Source organism: Oncorhynchus clarkii, chromosome 10 (genome assembly GCF_045791955.1).
Source record: "Oncorhynchus clarkii lewisi isolate Uvic-CL-2024 chromosome 10, UVic_Ocla_1.0, whole genome shotgun sequence".
Classification (NCBI taxonomy): domain Eukaryota; kingdom Metazoa; phylum Chordata; class Actinopteri; order Salmoniformes; family Salmonidae; genus Oncorhynchus; species Oncorhynchus clarkii.
The window spans coordinates 34,901,296-34,921,816 of NC_092156.1; the positions used below are offsets into that span (position 1 = coordinate 34,901,296).

Here is a 20,521-nt window from a genome sequence, read left to right on the forward strand (position 1 = left end):
TGTGTGTAAAGAGTCATCTTTGAACAGATATTGAGGAAAGGAGCACATGACCTTATGTTTCAGAAAAATTGTGATCCAAATTCTCTTATTCCGTTAGACTGATGGTCAGTGCCGTATTGGTGTCCAGCCTCTGTCCTATAGTGAAATTATGCTTGGTTTGATTTTGCTGTGGTCTTGGTCCATTTTGAAATGGAGAGGCTACGGTAACCGTTTCATATCAGTTTACGCTCATGTATGGACACCTTAATTCCCAAATACATACTGTACATTCATTATCGGGGCGGCAGGGTAGCCTAGTGGTTAGAGCGTTGTACTAGTTACCGAAAGGTTGCAAGTTCATATCCCCGAGCTGACAAGGTACATTTAGATTAGGAAATGCGTAGCCTAATGGTTGTGTTTGTATTCTTGTGATTGGGACCAAGTGGCAGAGTGAATGGACTGCTTATCCTGAACATCATGCTGTGTGTGCCTGCTGTCTTTCCATTTGTGCTATGCAGTGGTGTGGTGGTGCCTGGAGAAATGGGTACAAACATTATGCCCAAAATTTCCCAAACAGCCTCCCCAGTGAAGGAAAGCACCCTGTGTGAAATATGCTATATTTTTCAACATATAACATTTTTTAAAGTCCACAATGCTTAAACTACACCAGGAGAACATTTTGGAGGTCTGGGAAGAATTTATATTATTTTTGCCCAATCTGGTCGGGTGGGCCTGGCTCCCCAGTGGGTTGCCCTGTGCCCACCCATGCCTACGCTTCTGATGCAAACCAGGCATGATGACTGAATTGGACATCACAAATAGCCTACTAACCAAGATTTAGGACTAAACTTTTTCAATACCTGGTTTGCATACCCACTGTTGCCTTAGTTAGCAATTACTGGTAAATATTGTATGTTGAAATGTCTTTCATAACTACCCCACCTGCTACCAATGTCATTCTTCTGTGAGCTGCTCCATGCCAAAACCAGTTGAGCGCTCTTGCTGCCTGCAGATGATATTCTGCAGAAACGAGGCCGTGTGCGGCACACGTGAATATATTTCATGTGTAGGTTACTTTGTGCATGATTTCACTAATGTACTACATAATTGGTAAGTCATATACCTCCACTACACTACTTTGATGTGTATCAGTGGGGATTAAGTGAGTATATGCAATGCCCATAAAGTGTCTATACCTGCTTATAGCCTCCAATACACCACTGGCCCTTTGTGTTTTACAGAAAGTGCACTCTCACATGAGTGGCTGGTATTACCGTTGCTGTCCTTTTAAGCATCACAAACTTGTCACACACTGGAGGTCCAATAGGTTCACCACTGTGCAAACATGTCTATAATAGGTATTGTTTCAAGAAAGGAGTGTATCTATTTGGAAGCGGGTTTATGCTCTTACTGCATGGAAGCGGATCATTTTTCTTTTTTAACTCTGCTGGTCTCTGGAAGAAGTTACGTTTCCTCACTGTCCAGGACAGAGTCAAGACCGGGTTCAAATGTATCCGACACCGAGACACTCAATGTGGTCTCGACCAAGACCGATCTCAAGTACTACAACCTACTGAGTTAAAGCCATAGATTGCTCAAATGTACAATGCATTCGGAAAGTATTCAGACCCCTTCACTTTTTTGCACATTTTGTTACGTTACAGCCTTATTCTAAAATTGATTAAATGGAGAGAAAAAAAATCCTCGTAACTCTACACACAATACCCCATAATGACAAAGCCAAAAGTTTCTTTTTTTTTTTTACAGAAAAAACTTTATTGCATAAGTATTCAGACCCTTTGCTATGAGACTCGAAATTGAGCTCAGGTGTTTTCATTGATCATTCTTGATGTTTCTTCAACTTGATTGGAGTCTACCTGTGGTAAATTCAATTGATTGGACATGATTTGGAAAGGCACACACCTGTCTATATAAGGTCCCACAGTTGACCGTGCATGTCAGAGCAAAAACCAAGCCTTGAGGTCGAAGGAATTGTCCATAGAGCTCCGAGACAGGATTGTGTCGCTGCACAAATCTGAGGAAGGGTACCAATGCTCTTTTCCAGCATTGAAGGTCCCCAAGAACACAGTGGCCTCCATCATTCTAAAATGGAAGAAGTTTGGAATCACCAAGACTCTTCGTAGAGCAGGCCGCCCGGCCAAACTGAGCAATCGGGTGAGAAGGGTCTTTGTTAGGGAGTTGACCAAGAACCCGATGGTCACTCTTGAGTTCCAGAGTTCCTCTGTGGAGATGGGAGAACCTTTCAGAAGGACAACCATCTCTGCAGCACTCCACTGATTAGGCCTTAATGGTAAAGTGGACAGACGTGACTTTCAATGAGTGGCTTCCATGACAGCCAGCTTGGAGATTGAAAAAAGGCACCTAAAGGACTCTCAGACCATGAGAAACAAGATTCTCTGGTCTGATGAAACCAAGATTCAGCTCTTTGGCCTGAATGCCAAGCGTCACATCTGGAAGAAACCTGGCACCATCCCTAAGGTAAAGCATGGTGGTGGCAGCATCATGCTGTGGGAATATTTTTCAGAGGCAGGGACTGGGAAACTAGTGAGGATTGAGGGAAAGATGAACGACGCAAAGTACAGAGGTCCTTGATGACAACCTGCTCCTGAGTGCTCAGGACCTCCGACTGGGGCGAAGGTTCACCTTCCAACAGGACAATGACACTAAGCACACAGCCAAAACAATGCAGGAGTGGCTTCGGGACAGGTCTCTGAATGTCCTTGAGTGGCCCAGCCAGAGCACGGACTTGAATCCGATCGAACATCTCTGGAGAGACCTGAAAATAGCTGTGCAGTGACGCTCCCCATCCAACCTGACAGAGCTTGAGAGGGTCTGCAGAGAAGAATGGGAGAAACTCCCCAAATACAGGTGTGCCAAGCTTGTAGCATCATACCCAAGGAGACTCGAGGCTGTAATCGCTGTCAAAGATGCTTCAACAAAGTACTGAGTAAAGGGTCTGAATACTTATGTAAATGTGATATTTTAGTTTTTTGCAAAAAGTTCTAAAACTGTTTTTGCTTTGTCATTGTTGACTATTGACTGTGTGTAGATTTGAGGGTACATTTTAGAGTAAGGCTGAAATGGAACAAAAGGTGAAGGGGTCTGAATACCTTCCGAATGCCCTGTATGGAGTTTGCGTTTCACTAAGACCCCCCCTTACAAAGTGTTCATAAGAAACCCTGATATGGGTTTGGTAAAAGATTATTGAACAGAACTACCCAGTTAAAACCCAATCTATACTGAACAAATATATAATTGCAACATGTAAAGTGTTGGTCCCATGTTTCATGAGCTGAAATAAAATATCCCAGAAATGTTCCAAAAAGCTTATTTCTCAAATTTTGTGCACAAATTTATTTACATCCCTGTTAGTGAGCATTTCTCCTTTGCCAAGATCATCCGTCCACCTGACAGTTGTGGCATATCAAGAAGCTGATTAAAAGGCATGATCATTACACAGGTGCATCTTGTGCTGGGGACAATAAAATTTAACTCTAAAATGTGCAGTTTTGTCACACAACACAATGCCACAGATGTTTCAAGTTGAGGAAGAATGCAATTGGCTTGCTGGAATGTCCACCAGAGCTGTTGCCAGAGAATTTAATCTTAATTTCTCTACCATAAGATGCCTCCAACTTCGTTTTAGGGAATATGGAAGTAAGTCCAACTGGCCTCACAACCGCAGACTACATGAAACCATGCCAGCCCGGGACCTCCACATCTGGCTTCACCTGTGGGATCGTCTAGAGACCAGCCACCCAGTATTTTTGTCGGTGATAAAGCCCCTTTGTTGTGTGGCTGTGCGCCTGCCCAGTCATGTGAAATCCACAGACTAGGGTCTTATTGATTTGATTTCCTTATATGAACTGTAATTCAGTAAAATTGTTGCATGTTGAGTTTTTATATTTTTGTTCAGTGTATGAATAAGATGTTGATGCCCTAAAATACAGCATTGAGCTGTTTTTCTTTTCCATAATCATTGAGTGTTGAATCAATGTTGTATTCACTTTGGTTGACTTTGGTACATTTTGGCCACCCACCACTGGCATAGTTAGCCAGTGTCACAGGTTTCACATACCTCTTGTCCTCTGGCTGTATAACAGAGGCCAGATGCGTCTCACATTTCCCTCATGGCTGATGCTGTCGAAGTAAATGTTTCTTCAGGTAGCAGCCCGTGGCTGTGGTAGTCTAGCTATTCTATGTTGCTCAACAGGGCCAGAATGTGTTCACAGCCTTATTCTCTTTGGTTTTCTCAAATATATATTAGTTCCATTTTTTTTGTTCTAAAATAACCACCCAGCAACCCATTAGATCAGACTTAAATCTACTTTCTTACTCTGTTTGTTTTTGTTTCACCCCCTGAACTCAATTTTATGGTCTCGAAGGCGAGATTTAGTTAGTTATGGTGTGACACTCAACTTAATTGAACAATGATTTAACACATGCATGATGAACTGTATCAACAGCAAACAAATCCTTCTTAACTCAGTTGTCATTAGCTAGCCAGACGTTCTTTGTCATGCTTGGCAATGGTTTGAGGTGGTTTCTGTGTGCACTAGCTATTTAGTCGTTCAGTTGTATGATTAATATGAGCAAGAGAGAACGTTATCGCTAAGCTAGTGAGGTGGCGTCATAAATCTGAAGGACTGATAACCACATGTCTTTGTAAAATGCCCTAAATATCTCACTCAGTTTTATTACCCACAAATCAATATATGGCGTGCAAAGGTAAACCTGGGTAATATCATACATATTTACCACCGACTGACTGTTCACTTCTGGTGACTCAACAAAATAGATGAGAACTTGTTTGCTTTCATTATTATTATTTTTTTAATTGGTGTCACAATCACTGTTGGGGGGGCGGGGGGTGCAAGTAAAATGTGTTGCTCTATAATGTGCTATTTCATTATTTATTTTATTATACAATATTCTGTACTTATTGTTGCAGGGAAAATACTGACCACTGCCTGGTATAAAGTATTTCAATAGAGCCACATTTAGACACCTGAGTCACTTTTTGACAAGTCACAAAGTGTGTTGTGGGTAAATGTTCACACTTTGTTTTGTAAATCTGTAGCACCACAGTCCAGGGTTCCCCCCCAGACCTGTATCATGTAGGAAAATCCTGACAGCCAACACCGCTATTGATGCAATCCTTAAGGGCAATTCCATGGTAACAGAGGGATATTGAGACTCAAATTTTTCACTTTAAATCTTTGTCAAACAAAAACCAACGATTGCCAAGTTAAACAAACCATACAACTATGCACAAGGACTACTTTTAACAATTTCCACTGAACATTTTACAAAAACACATTTACTTGAAGAACCGTGGAGTTGCGATAATGTGTGGTCCTCCCACTACGACTCGGGAAACCATGAAGTTTTATTAGGCTACAGATGAAATAAATGATTAACTTCAGTGTGGTGAAAGTGCACCCTGATCTTCACGCTTCTTTCCAGTAAATATCGCGCCTCTTATTCTGTTGACATGATGACCGTTGCTTGACTGCCGTTTTTACAAAAAATATTTTCTCTCTTATCCAGAATAATCTCAAGACTAGCCTACCCGCACAGCCTAACCGCACTGTTTCTGTCAGCTGTTGGCTGGAGCGCAGGTGCCAAGACCAGAGTAGACACACTTGCTATTTAACGCAACAGTTTTTGACAGCCATCGGTGGAGTTGAAAATGCGATGGAAACACTTTGAACTTTAGATTTTTATTCGGTACATGAAAATGAAGAGAAATGACATTTGTGTGCAGTATGGCATTACACAGAGAGAGATAAATATCTATCTATCCACCAGTTTGTTTGGTGGAAACGCACCACTGGTGGGTAAATTCACATATTTTATTTGTGCAGATGTTTAGAATATTTGCATAAATCTTTCGCCAATTGAATGGAAACCTAGTTAGTGTCACTGATACCGTGGAATTGCCCTTAACACTACAACACTCAGAGCTGAGTCAGTGGACTTAGTGGGTACCCTTAATGCAACTGCACTTGCTTCCTGTGATGCTATGGTTCTTATAGAATCCACTCCAGACCACCGATCTCCCATCTTTTGCTTTAGATCATCTGGGTGTGTTGCACCAACAATTGAGTCACCTGAAATATTGATGCCTCATCAAGGTGGTGACATCACACAGTGGATTCATTGTGAAATACTTTTTCTCTCAGAGTCGTCAGGTTGTCCTGCATGGTGCTGTGGCTCTTCAGCGTGTCTGTCTGAAGCCCCACGGACATCTTATTGTTGCGAACTGCCATCGACTTCCGTTTGATGGAGTTCTGGATGGTCTCAGATGTAAAGTAGTAGATGACTGGGTCAAAACAGCAGTTGGTGACCGCAATGCAGAGGGCGATAGGGTAGATGGTCCTCACCACTGACTCCACAGCGCAGCCTTCCAGCAGCTTGGTGCGGACCAGGGCATAGAACACCAGATTGACATTATAAGGGATGAAGCAGAAGCAGAAAATGAGGAGATGAACCACGATCATCCTCAGAATCTTCGTCTTGTTGAGCTGGCCACCACGGCTGATGGCCTGGGGCTGGCGCAGTGTTTGGAGGACCGAGACCGAGCAGAAGACGTTGAGTAACAACGGAATCAGGAATCCCACTGTCTCAATAAACACCACCACCTTGGACAGACTGGACTGCCACTGCTGGTTGGAGAAGTTCTCGAAGCAGTAGTTGACGGAGGAGTTGGAGTTTTCGTTTCTGAGCGAGGTGGTGTCCAGGAGGAAGCCCGTCGGCAGGCTGCCAGACAGCACCAACACCCACACGGCACAGCAGGCCAGCTTGGCGTTCCGTTTTGTCCGCAGCGCCTGTGATCGGAATGGGTAGACGATGGCCAGGAAGCGGTCCACGGTGATGCAGGTGAGGAAGAGGATGCTGCCATACATGTTGGTGTAGAAGAGGGAGACTGAGAGCTGGCAGAGCACCCTGCCGAACGGCCAGTCTCTGTTGATGAAGTAGAAGATCCTGAAGGGCAGGGTGAGGACGAAGAGCAGGTCGGACACCACCAGGTTCATCATGTAGGTGGTGGTCTCGTTACGCAGCTTCAGCGTGCAGGCAAAGATGTAGACTGCGACCATGTTGAAGAGCAACCCGACTATGAAGACCAGGCTGAAGACTGAAGTGTACATAGTGTACTTGAAGCCGTCACTCTTAATGCAGCTCGTGTTGTTTTGGCTCAAGCCCAGAGAACTGATGCCATCAGTCTCCAGAGTGCTGTTATACATCTTTCGGGAGGAGTGGTGTAGGGTTTGGAGGATGGGAGTGTTGATGAATGTCAATACAAAAATGGGAACGTTTCTGTGGAAAGCATCAATCACTTGTACAAGATAATTCCAAAGAATAGAGTACAAAATAAGGTTCCTTATTTTCAGGGGTACACATCCGTTGATGTTATCTATGTAATTTCCAGTTAAGCTTTAGCCTCATCCCCCAGCATAAAAGTACACCATCATTTTCATTCTATCCAATGGTTTTTAAGCATAATAATGTGCTCTGATGCAAATACCACCGTCAACTTGCTTTTTCAGAAAGCCCAGCGTTTTAAAAAGAACAGCAAGCAACTCTGTCAATACCTGTGCTAGTATCCAAAAAGATAACAGTCCTCTCAGTTAATCCATTGGCAGGAGTAAGATGTATCTAGTTAAAAACAGACCTGGGATCTTACAATTACTTTATGTCCTGTGGTCTTCTTGTGAACAGCCTTGAGGTTGTCTTTTCTGAGTCTGGAGAGTTTCTTCTCTCACTCCAGAGTCAGTGGTGTTCCTTGCTCCAGTGAAAGAGGGGGGAGTCATGTGCCTCTCCTCGGGTCTGTGAGCTGAGAGGTTTTCTGCTGCCCCTCTGGGTCCCTCCCTCTCTCCCGGCCTCCTGCTTTGCCTCTGGCAGCCCTCTTCCAGTCTCTTCCTGCTGCAGCCCTTGGGGGCATGGTGTTCCTACTGACCCTACACTCGGCTCTGCTGCAGCCTGCCTGTCCACCGGTGATGCAGCCTTAAGTTCAGTGGAGTCAGTGTTCTGTTCTGAAGCTCTACCTTTAGACTGAAGCTTAACCGACTGTTTGCTCACACACTGGGAGGAGTAGGCCACCACGCCTCCAAGCCCGGCCCACAGCTTTAGCTGAAAGACCTACAGTCTTTCTCGCTCACTTTCTCTCTTGATGTTTGTTTTGAAAATGTCATCTTTAACCCCTTATATCCCCAGGCTGAAGTAACTCTAGATATGTGTTAGCTTGTTTTCTGTGCCCTTAGCATGCTGTCAGGATCTCATGAAAATATCAAATTTATATCAAGCAATGAAATGTAGTGTATTATTTTGTCTTTATTTTGTTTGATATCTAAGAGCTATCCTACCCCTAAACAGAGCACGTCTTCATTTGGGTCTGCTTGGTGAAAGGAATCAGTTAAGTCATACTCTCATGTCAGCCCCAGAGCCCAGTGTACTTTCTTGGGCTGTTTTGGAGTCGGTGGCGTCACCGAAGCAGCTGCCTCAGAATGACAGGAAGGGGAAGGTTTCAGTGATGGCAAGCCTGAGCCTGCAGACTAACGTGATGAGGCAGGCGACTAGGTGCGGCTTTCACTGACTCCAATACAGAGCCGTGCTGTATGCGTCTATTTGTGTGCAAGTGTGGGCGTGCATGTGAGTGTTCAATAAATGTCATACCTTTGATCTTGGCCCAAAATGCAGCTTGACAAACAGCCACAGGAAGTTTGTCTGCCTTTTATGTTGCATATTACAGGGGGAACAACTGAAAGTGTTGAATGTGCAGTTCCTGGTGAAGTCTTAGCGTAGATAACCATATAGGCCTGCTTTCATAAACACACCCACCCTTTTGTATGAATATAGTTGAATTGAATATTACGTGTGTCTGATAACATCTAATACATAGAGGCTTAGGGGGTGTCCATGTTCCAAAGGTCAAACCCAATATCACCAGTGGCATGAGGACGGGATGTTAACCCTGTAGCAACTAATGTTATAAAATGCGATTGTAATAGTTGCTCAAATCAAATCAAATCAAATTTTATTTGTCACATACACATGGTTAGCAGATGTTAATGCGAGTGTAGCGAAATGCTTGTGCTTCTAGTTCCGACAATGCAGTAATAACAAGTAATCTAACTAACAATTCCAAAACTACTGTCTTGTACACAGTGTAAGGGGATAAAGAATATGTACATAAGGATATATGAATGAGTGATGGTACAGAGCAGCATAGGCAAGATACAGTAGATGGTATCGAGTACAGTATGTACAAATGAGATGAGTATGTAAACAAAGTGGCATAGTTTAAAGTGGCTAGTGATACATGTATTACATAAGGATACAGTCGATGATATAGAGTACAGTATATACGTATGCATATGAGATGAATAATGTAGGGTAAGTAACATTATATAAGGTAGCATTGTTTAAAGTGGCTAGTGATATATTTACATCATTTCCCATCAATTCCCATTATTAAAGTGGCTGGAGTTGAGTCAGTGTCAGTGTGTTGGCAGCAGCCACTCAGTGTTAGTGGTGGCTGTTTAACAGTCTGATGGCCTTGAGATAGAAGCTGTTTTTCAGTCTCTCGGTCCCAGCTTTGATGCACCTGTACTGACCTCGCCTTCTGGATGATAGCGGGGTGAACAGGCAGTGGCTCGGGTGGTTGATGTCCTTGATGATCTTTATGGCCTTCCTGTGACATCGGGTGGTGTAGGTGTCCTGGAGGGCAGGTAGTTTGCCCCCGGTGATGCGTTGTGCAGACCTCACTACCCTCTGGAGAGCCTTACGGTTGAGGGCGGTGCAGTTGCCATACCAGGCGGTGATACAGCCCGCCAGGATGCTCTCGATTGTGCATCTGTAGAAGTTTGTGAGTGCTTTTGGTGACAAGCCGAATTTCTTCAGCCTCCTGAGGTTGAAGAGGCGCTGCTGCGCCTTCTTCACGATGCTGTCTGTGTGAGTGGACCAATTCAGTTTGTCTGTGATGTGTATGCCGAGGAACTTAAAACTTGCTACCCTCTCCACTACTGTTCCATCGATGTGGATAGGGGGGTGTTCCCTCTGCTGTTTCCTGAAGTCCACAATCATCTCCTTAGTTTTGTTGACGTTGAGTGTGAGGTTATTTTCCTGACACCACACTCCGAGGGCCCTCACCTCCTCCCTGTAGGCCGTCTCGTCGTTGTTGGTAATCAAGCCTACCACTGTTGTGTCGTCCGCAAACTTGATGATTGAGTTGGAGGCGTGCGTGGCCACGCAGTCGTGGGTGAACAGGGAGTACAGGAGAGGGCTCAGAACGCACCCTTGTGGGGCCCCAGTGTTGAGGATCAGCGGGGAGGAGATGTTGTTGCCTACCTTCACCACCTGGGGGCGGCCCGTCAGGAAGTCCAGTACCCAGTTGCACAGGGCGGGGTCGAGACCCAGGGTCTCGAGCTTGATGACGAGCTTGGAGGGTACTATGGTGTTGAATGCCGAGCTGTAGTCGATGAACAGCATTCTCACATAGGTATTCCTCTTGTCCAGATGGGTTAGGGCAGTGTGCAGTGTGGTTGAGATTGCATCGTCTGTGGACCTATTTGGGCGGTAAGCAAATTGGAGTGGGTCTAGGGTGTCAGGTAGGGTGGAGGTGATATGGTCCTTGACTAGTCTCTCAAAGCACTTCATGATGACGGATGTGAGTGCTACGGGGCGGTAGTCGTTTAGCTCAGTTACCTTAGCTTTCTTGGGAACAGGAACAATGGTGGCCCTCTTGAAGCATGTGGGAACAGCAGACTGGTATAGGGATTGATTGAATATGTCCGTAAACACACCGGCCAGCTGGTCTGCGCATGCTCTGAGGGCGCGGCTGGGGATGCCGTCTGGGCCTGCAGCCTTGCGAGGGTTAACACGTTTAAATGTCTTACTCACCTCGGCTGCAGTGAAGGAGAGACCGCATGTTTTCGTTGCAGGCCGTGTCAGTGGCACTGTATTGTCCTCAAAGCGGGCAAAAAAGTTATTTAGTCTGCCTGGGAGCAAGACATCCTGGTCCGTGACTGGGCTGGATTTCTTCCTGTAGTCCGTGATTGACTGTAGACCCTGCCACATGCCTCTTGTGTCTGAGCCGTTGAATTGAGATTCTACTTTGTCTCTGTACTGGCGCTTAGCTTGTTTGATAGCCTTGCGGAGGGAATAGCTGCACTGTTTGTATTCGGTCATGTTACCAGACACCTTGCCCTGATTAAAAGCAGTGGTTCGCGCTTTCAGTTTTACACGAATGCTGCCATCAATCCACGGTTTCTGGTTAGGGAATGTTTTAATCGTTGCTATGGGAACGAAATCTTCAACGCACGTTCTAATGAACGAATCAGCGTATTCGTCAATGTTGTTATCTGACGCAATACGAAACATCTCCCAGTCCACGTGATGGAAGCAGTCTTGGAGTGTGGAGTCAGCTTGGTCGGACCAGCGTTGGACAGACCTCAGCGTGGGAGCCTCTTGTTTTAGTTTCTGTCTGTAGGCAGGGATCAACAAAATGGAGTCGTGGTCAGCTTTTCCGAAAGGGGGGCGGGGCAGGGCCTTATATGCGTCGCGGAAGTTAGAGTAACAATGATCCAAGGTCTTTCCACCCCTGGTTGCGCAATCGATATGCTGATAAAATTTAGGGAGTCTGATAATGTAATAACTTTTGCATCTATAATGTATTAAATTCTGATAATGTAATACATTGCCAATAATGGAGGTATAATGTAATAACTTTTAGGCACATAGTGTAATGTACATTGTGTTGATTATGACATTATGAGCTTCAGGAACAAGTTCCATGAAATTGGTATTACTTGCTGTTGTGTTTGTAGTGCTTCGGTGCATGTGTGAAATGCTGTAGTGCCTGTCTAATGAATGCTGTTCCGTGTGTTTCTCCCTAGGACTCGCCACTGTTTGAGCTGCTGAAACAGACCCGTGAGGAGGGTCCAGTGGAGCAGGCAGAGCCCCCTGCCACCCTCAACCAGCCCCTACAGCACAACCACACTGCAGCGGACCTGTAAGTCCCCACCCTCATCTGACACTAACGCACCTTATTCACAGTCCCCATTGTGAAATATGATGATGTCTGGGGAGACTGACTGTTAATGTGTAGTTTACAGAGCCTATAAAAAGTCTACACCCCAGACATCGTTGTCATGCTGGAAGGTGAACTTCTGTCCCCGTTTCAGCGTTCTTGCAGAGGGTAGCAGGTTTTCCTCAAGGACCTTTCTGTACAATGCTCCATTCATTTTCCCTTCTATCCTGATAAGACGATGAGAAACATCCCCATAACATGATGCTGCCACCATCATGCTTCACAGTAGGGATTGGGTTCTTTGGGTGATGTGTTGGGATTGGGTTCTTTGGGTGATGTGTTGGGATTGGGTTATTTGGGTGATGTGTTGGGATTGGGTTCTTTGGGTGATGTGTAGGGATTGGGTTCTTTGGGTGATGTGTAGGGATTGGGTTCTTTGGGTGATGTGTAGGGATTGGGTTCTTTGGGTGATGTGTTGGGATTGGGTTCTTTGGGTGATGTGTTGGGATTGGGTTCTTTGGGTGATGTGTTGGGATTGGGTTCTTTGGGTGATGTGTTGGGATTGGGTTCATTGGGTGATGTGTAGGGATTGGGTTCTTTGGGTGATGTGTTGGGATTGGGTTCTTTGGGTGATGTGTAGCGATTGGGTTCTTTGGGTGATGTGTAGGGATTGGGTTCTTTGGGTGATGTGTTGGGATTCCGCCAAATGTAACGTTTGCTTTTAGGCCAAAAAGTTGAATTTTAGTTTCATCACAACGTTTTGACACATGGCTACAGAAGCTCCAGTGTTGTTTTGCATAATTCAAACTGCATTCAAGGTGGGCTTTCTTGTGTAATGGCTTCCTTCTTTCCACCCTACCATACATGCCAGATTTGGTGGAGTGCTTGGGATATTATCACATGCACATTTTGACCAGTCTTGGCAGTAAAAGCCTATCTCTCTTTCAAAGTTGCCATTGGACTCTTGGTAGCCTCTCTGATCAGTCTCTTACTTGCTCGGTCATCCAGTTTTGACAGACGGCAGGGTCTTGGTGGTGCCATACACATTCCACTTCTTAATTGAAGGCCTTTTGAAATATTTTTATACCCAACCCCTGATCTGCCTTTCCACTATTTTGTCCCAGAGTTCTTTTGAAGGCTCCGTGGTGCTCATGGTTGAGTGTTTGCTTTGAGTGTTTGCTTTCACTACCCAGCATAGGGAACTGCTGGATTTATCCTGAAATCATGTGTATCACTACAATTGAATAATATATATATATATATATATATATATATATATATATATATATATATATATATATATATATATATACATATATATATATACACACATTTTTTTTATTTTTATATATAATAAAAAAAATCTGAGATTAAAACTTTTTTACTGTAAATTAAAACATATTACACCCTATGTGTATAAAATCAACTATATATGCATTGAGCTTGTCTGATGGTTTAAGCTCACTGTTTGATGAAATAAGACACAAATGACTCGAGGGAACCAGAGATCAAGATAACAAGAAGAGGGAGAACTGAAGCTGTCCTGACCATTCTCCTCCCGCTCCTACTGGCTTTTGTAGATTCTGCCATTACTCTCCTGAAGTTGCCGGTAATAGGCTACACAAGGAGTCGGTAAACTTTCTCATGTGGAATGCCAATTTATCTTACCATTTCTACCGATATGTGTGCCAGTTATGGTTTTCATATGAACATTTTCGTGGAACATTGTCATATAATTTATAACAACGTCTTTGTATCTCAATCAATTTCATTTGGTTAATCTATCTATTTCCAATTATGTAAAAATAGCCTATAAAGCCAATGAAAACATTTGACCCGCCTTTCCTTCCAGTTCTCTGCTGCCAATGACTGGAACGAATTGCAGAAATAACTGAAGCTGGAGACTCGTATCTCCCTCACTAACTTTAAGCATCAGCTGTCAGAGCAGCTCATAGATCATTGCACCTGTATATAGCCCATCTGTAAATAGCCCATCCAACTACCTCATGATGATATTGTTATTTATTTTTTTGCTCTTTTGCACCCCAGTATCTCTACTTGCACATTCATCTTCTGCACATCTATCACTCCAGTGTTTAATTGCTAAATTGTAATTACTTTGCCACTACGGCCTATTTATTGCCTTACCTCCCTAATCTTACCTCATTTGCACACACTGTATATCGATTTTTTTCTACTGTGTTATTGACTGTACGTTAGTTTATTCCATGTGTGTAACTCTGTTGTTTGTGTCACACTTCTTTGCTTTATCTTGGCCAGGTCGCAGTTGTAAATGAGAACTTGTTCTCAACTGGCCTACCTGGTTAAATACAGGTGAAATAAAACAAATCTCAATGGCTGTAAAAACCAACTTTGCTTGCTGTTTGAGGTGAAGAAAACATTACTTTGAGAAGCTCCACAGCTCATTAGTGGTTGTGCATTAAGCCAATCAGAAATACAATCAGATCCCCAAATGGACACATTTTTTTGCCTACATTTGTGCGCAGACCAGGCAGCCTATAGGCCTACTTCTATGCGTAATCAGGTGCACGTCCTTACTCATCATTGACTGGAGGCTCCAAACAAAATACAATGAATAAATTGACAAAACTCATAAAAAGAATGAAATAAACCAAAACTTGTTTCTCACAGGTGTAGCATAGGTTGTGCGCTCTGCAAACGTGTCCACTCCCTCTGACAATGAGAACGGTAAAAGGAATAATGTATTGAATGCATTACCGTAACCAAACAAACATTGTAGATTAGGAATAAGCAAACAAACGCAAACAATTCACACAATGAAGTTATGAAACAATGAATGTGCACAAATTGGTGAGAGAGAGTGAATTCTGGAGGGAGACCTGCATTGTCCAGCCACACTCCCTTTCTTGGACTGTGCCATCCCCGCAGCCTCTGCAATAGATTAGTCTGCCTCACAATGGATTAGTTCACTGAAATGGGTGTGAATGAAATCTCTTGAATGTCTCTTGTCCCATAAAATATATTTTCGGTACTTCTCGACTAAAAAAAATCTTGGTCGACCAACAGCCTATTGACCAAACAATCGACCAGTCAAATAATTGGGGTCAGCCCTAGTCCCCTGGCTACGTTATGTTTTTAGGCTATTCAAACTAGAGGTCGACCGATTAATCGGCATTGCTGATTTCAAGTTTTCATAACAATCGGTACTCAGCATTTTTGGATGCTGATTATGGCCGATTACATTGCATTCCACGAGGAGACTGCATGGCAGGCTTGACCACCTGTGCAGCAAGGAGCCAGGTTAAGTTGCTAGCTAGCATTAAACTTATTTTAAAAAACAATCAATCTTCACATAATCACTAGTTAACTACACATGGTTGATGATATTACTAGTTTAACTAGTGTGTCCTGCGTTGCATATAATCAATGCGGTGTCTGTTTAATTAATCATCGAATCACAGCCTACTTCACCAAACGGGTGATGATTTAACAAAAGCACAATCGTTGCACAAATGTTCCTAACCATAAACATCAATGCCTTCATTAAAATCAATACACTGAAGTGTATTTTTTTTTAACCTGAATATTTAGTTAAAATAAATTAATGTTAGCAGTCAATATTAATATCTTGTGTTCATTGCACACAGAGTCAGGGTATATGCAAACAGTTTGGGCCGCCTGGCTCGTTAAAAACTAATTTGCCAGAATTTTACATAATTATGACTATAACATTGAAGGTTGTGAAATGTAACAGCAATATTTAGATCTAGGGTTGCCACCCGTTAGATAAAATACGGAACTGTTCCTTATTTCACTGAAAGAATAAACGTTTTGTTTTCGAAATGATAGTTTCCGGATTTGACCATATTAATGACCTGAGGCTCGTATTTCTGTGTTTATTATATTATAATTAAGTCTATGATTTTATATTTGATAGAGCAGTCTGAGCGGTAGTAGGCAGCAGCAAGCTCGTAAGCATTCATTCAAACTTTACTGCGTTTGCCAGCAGCTCTTAGCAATGCTTGAGGCACAGCGCTGTTTATGACTTCAAGCCTATCAAATCAAAGTTTATTTGTCACGTGCGCCGAATACAACAGGTGTAGTAGACCTTACAGTGAAATGCTTACTTACATGCTCTAACCAATAGTGCGGGGGAAAAAAGGTGTGTGGGTGGGTAAGTAAAGAAATGCAAAAGTAAAAAGACATTTGAAAAAAGTGACTATGCGTATACAGTGCCTTGCGAAAGTATTCGGCCCCCTTGAACTTTGCGACCTTTTGCCACATTTCAGGCTTCAAACATAAAGATATAAAACTGTATTTTTTTGTGAAGAATCAACAACAAGTGGGACACAATCATGAAGTGGAACGACATTTATTGGATATTTCAAACTTTTTTAACAAATCAAAATCGGAAAAATTGGGCGTGCAAAATTGTTCAGCCCCCTTAAGTTAATACTTTGTAGCGCCACCTTTTGCTGCGATTACAGCTGTAAGTCGCTTGGGGTATGTCTCTATCAGTTTTGCACATCGAGAGACTGAAAGTTTTTCCCATTCCTCCTTGCAAAACAGCTCGAGCTCAGTGAGGTTGGATGGAGAGCATTTGTGAACAGCAGTTTTCAGTTCTTTCCACAGATTCTCGATTGGATTCAGGTCTGGACTTTGACTTGGCCATTCTAACACCTGGATATGTTTATTTTTGAACCATTCCATTGTAGATTTTGCTTTATGTTTTGGATCATTGTCTTGTTGGAAGACAAATCTCCGTCCCAGTCTCAGGTCTTTTGCAGACTCCATCAGGTTTTCTTCCAGAATGGTCCTGTATTTGGCTCCATCCATCTTCCCATCAATTTTAACCATCTTCCCTGTCCCTGCTGAAGAAAAGCAGGCCCAAACCATGATGCTGCCACCACCATGTTTGACAGTGGGGATGGTGTGTCCATGGTGATGAGCTGTGTTGCTTTTACGCCAAACATAACGTTTTGCATTGTTGCCAAAAAGTTCAATTTTGGTTTCATCTGACCAGAGCACCTTCTTCCACATGTTTGGTGTGTCTCCCAGGTGGCTTGTGGCAAACTTTAAACGACACTTTTTATGGATATCTTTAAGAAATGGCTTTCTTCTTGCCACTCTTCCATAAAGGCCAGATTTGTGCAATATACGACTGATTGTTGTCCTATGGACAGAGTCTCCCACCTCAGCTGTAGATCTCTGCAGTTCATCCAGAGTGATCATGGGCCTCTTGGCTGCATCTCTGATCAGTCTTCTCCTTGTATGAGCTGAAAGTTTAGAGGGACGGCCAGGTCTTGGTAGATTTGTAGTGGTCTGATACTCCTTCCATTTCAATATCATCGCTTGCACAGTGCTCCTTGGGATGTTTAAAGCTTGGGAAATCTTTTGTATCCAAATCCGGCTTTAAACTTCTTCACAACAGTATCTCGGACCTGCCTGGTGTGTTCCTTGTTCTTCATGATGCTCTCTGCGCTTTTAACGGACCTCTGAGACTATCACAGTGCAGGTGCATTTATACGGAGACTTGATTACACACAGGTGGATTGTATTTATCATCATTAGTCATTTAGGTCAACACTGGATCATTCAGAGATCCTCACTGAACTTCTGGAGAGAGTTTGCTGCACTGAAAGTAAAGGGGCTGAATAATTTTGCACGCCCAATTTTTCAGTTTTTGATTTGTTAAAAAAGTTTGAAATATCCAATAAATGTCGTTCCACTTCATGATTGTGTCCCACTTGTTGTTGATTCTTCACAAAAAAAGAAAGTTTTATATCTTTATGTTTGAAGCCTGAAATGTGGCAAAAGGTCGCAAAGTTCAAGGGGGCCGAATACTTTCGCAAGGCACTGTATGATGAACAGAGAGTAGCAGTAGCGTAAAAAGAGGGGTTGGCGGGTGGTGGGACACAATGCAGATAGCCCGGTTAGCCAATGTGTGGGAGCACTGGTTGGTCGGGCCAATTGAGGTAGTATGTACATGAATGTATAGTTAAAGTGACTATGCATTTATGATAAAACATAGGGTAGCAGAAGCGTAAAAGAGGGGGGGGCACACAATGCAAATAGTCCAGGTAACCATTTGGTTACCTGTTCAGGAGTCTTATGGCTTGGGGGTAAAAACTGTTGAGAAGCCTTTTTGTCCTAGACTTGGCACTCCGGTACAGCTTGCCGTGTGGTATCAGAGAGAACAGTCTATGACTAGGGTGGCTGGAGTCTCTGACAATTTTTAGGGCCTTCCTCTGACACTGCCTGGTGTAGAGGTCCTGGATGGCAGGCAGCTTTGCCCCAGTGATGTACTGGGCCGTGCGCACTACCCTCTGAAGTGCCTTGCGGTCGGAGGCCGAGCAGTTGCCGTACCAGGCAGTGATGCAACCGGTCAGGATGCTCTCTATGGTGCAGCTGTAGAACCTTTTGAGGATCTCAGGAACCATGCCAAATATTTTTAGTTTCCTGAGGGGGAATAGGCTTTGTCGTGCCCTCTTCACGACTGTCTTGGCGTGTTTGGACCATTCTAGTTTGTTGTTGATGTGGACACCAAGGAACTTGAAGCTCTCAACCTGCTCCACTACAGCCCCGTCGATGAGAATGGGGGCATGCTCGGTGCTCCTTTTCCTGTAGTCCACAATCATCTCCTTAGTCTTGGCTACGTTGAGGGATAGGTTGTTATTCTGGCACCACCCGGCCAGGTCTCTGACCTCCTCCCTATAGGCTGTCTCGTCGGTGATCAGGCCTACCACTGTTGTGTCGTCTGCAAACTTAATGATGGTGTTGGAGTCGTGCCTGGCCATGCAGTCGTAGGTGAACAGGGAGTACAGGAGGGGACTGAGCACGCAACCCTGGGGAGCTCAAGTGTTGAGGATCAGCGTGGCAGATGTGTTTCTACCTACCCTCACCACCTGGGAGCGGCCCGTCAGGAAGTCCAGGATCCAGTTGCAGAGGGAGGTGTTTAGTCCAAGGTTCCTTAGCTTAGTGATGAGCTTTGAGGGTACTATGGTGTTGAACGCTGAGCTGTAGTCAATGAACAGAATTATCATATAGGTTTTCCTTTTGTCCAAGTGGGAAAGGGCAGTGTGGAGTGCAATCGAGATTGCATCATCTATGGATCTGTTTGGGCGGTATGCAAATTGGAGTGGGTCTAGGGTTTCTGGAATGGTGGTGTTGAAGTGAGCCATTACCAGCCTTTCAAAGCACTTCATGGCTACGGACCTGAGTGCTACGGATCTGTAGTCATTTAGGCAAGTTGCTTTTGTGTTCTTGGGCACAGAGACTATGGTGGTCTGCTTAAAACATGTTGGTATTACAGACTCAATCAGGGACATGTTGGAAATGTCAGTGAAGACACCTGCCAGTTGGTCAGCACATGCCCAGAGCAAACGTCCTGGTGAACCGTCTGGCCCCACAGCCTTGAGTATGTTGACCTGTTTAAAGGTCTTACTCACATCGGCTACGGACAGCGGGATCACACAATGTCGCCCGGAACAGCTGATGCTCTCATGCATGCCTCAGTGTTGCTTGCCTCAAAGCGAGCATAGAAGTGATTTAGCTCGTCTGGTAGGCTCGTGTCACTGGGCAGCTCGCGGCTGTGCCTCCCTTTGTAGTCTGTAATAGTTTGCAAGCTCTGCCACATCCGACGAGCGTCGGAGCCGGTGTAGAATGATTCAATCTTAGCCCTGTATTGATGCTTTGCCTGTTTGATGGTTTGTCGCAGGGCATAGCGGGATTTCTTGTAAGCTTCCGGGTTAGAGTCCCGCACCTTGAAAGCGTTGGCTCTGCCCTTTAGCTCAGTGCGAATGTTGCCTGTAATCCATGGCTTCTGGTTGGGGTATGTACGTACAGTCACTATGTGGACGGCGTCTTCGATGCGCTTGTTGATAAAGCCAGTGACTGATGTGGTGTATTCCTCAATGTTATCGGAAGAATCCCGGAACATGTTCCAGCCTGTGATAGCAAAACAGCCCTGTAGTTTAGCATCTGCTTCATCTGACCACTTTTTTTATAGACCGAGTCACTGTTGCTTCGTGCTTTAATTTTGGCTTGTAAGCCGGAGTCAGGAGGATAGAGTTGTGGTCGGATTTACCAAATGGAGGGCGAGGGAGAGCTTTGTACGCGTCTCTGTGTGTGGAGTACAGGTGATTATTTTTTTATATATTTTTTCCCCAAGTTGCACATTTAACACATTGATAGAGATTTGGTAGAACTGATTTAGGTTTCCCTGCATTAGTCTCCGGCCATTAGGAGTGCCGCCTCTGGGTGAGTGGTTTCCTGTTTGCTTATTTTCTTATACAGCTGACTGAGTGCGGTCTTAGTGCCAGCATCTGTTTGTGGTGGTAAATAAACAGCCACGAAAAGTATAGCTGAGAACTCTCTAGGCAAGTAGTGTGGCCTGCAATTTATCACAATATACTCTACAGGCAAGCAGAATCTAGAGACTTCCTTAGATTTCGTGCACCAGCTGTTGTTTACAAATATGCACAGACCCCCTCGTCTTACCGGAGTGTG

At 44.1% G+C, this 20,521-nt stretch overlaps 2 protein-coding genes across 2 annotated transcripts in view; one reads left to right on the plus strand and one right to left on the minus strand.

Annotated features, from left to right (window-relative positions):
* LOC139418337 (retinoblastoma 1) overlaps positions 1–20,521 on the plus strand; it is a 43,625-nt gene that overhangs the window by 17,628 nt on the left and 5,476 nt on the right. Inside the window, exon 18 of the mRNA XM_071167710.1 lies at positions 11,898–12,013. Within this exon, the coding sequence (XP_071023811.1) occupies positions 11,898–12,013 (116 nt within the window). The remainder of the gene's footprint in view (positions 1–11,897; positions 12,014–20,521) is intronic.
* Positions 5,714–8,051, minus strand: LOC139418338 (lysophosphatidic acid receptor 6-like). The gene has a single exon (XM_071167711.1). It carries the CDS (start codon positions 7,245–7,247, stop codon positions 6,147–6,149), a length of 1,101 nt encoding a protein of 366 aa, XP_071023812.1. The 5' UTR covers positions 7,248–8,051; the 3' UTR covers positions 5,714–6,146.

Coding starts and splice junctions, on each gene's coding strand:
- LOC139418338 (XM_071167711.1), bottom strand. CDS start 7,247: ATGTATAACAGCACTCTGGAGACTGATGGCATCAGTTCTCTGGGCTTG.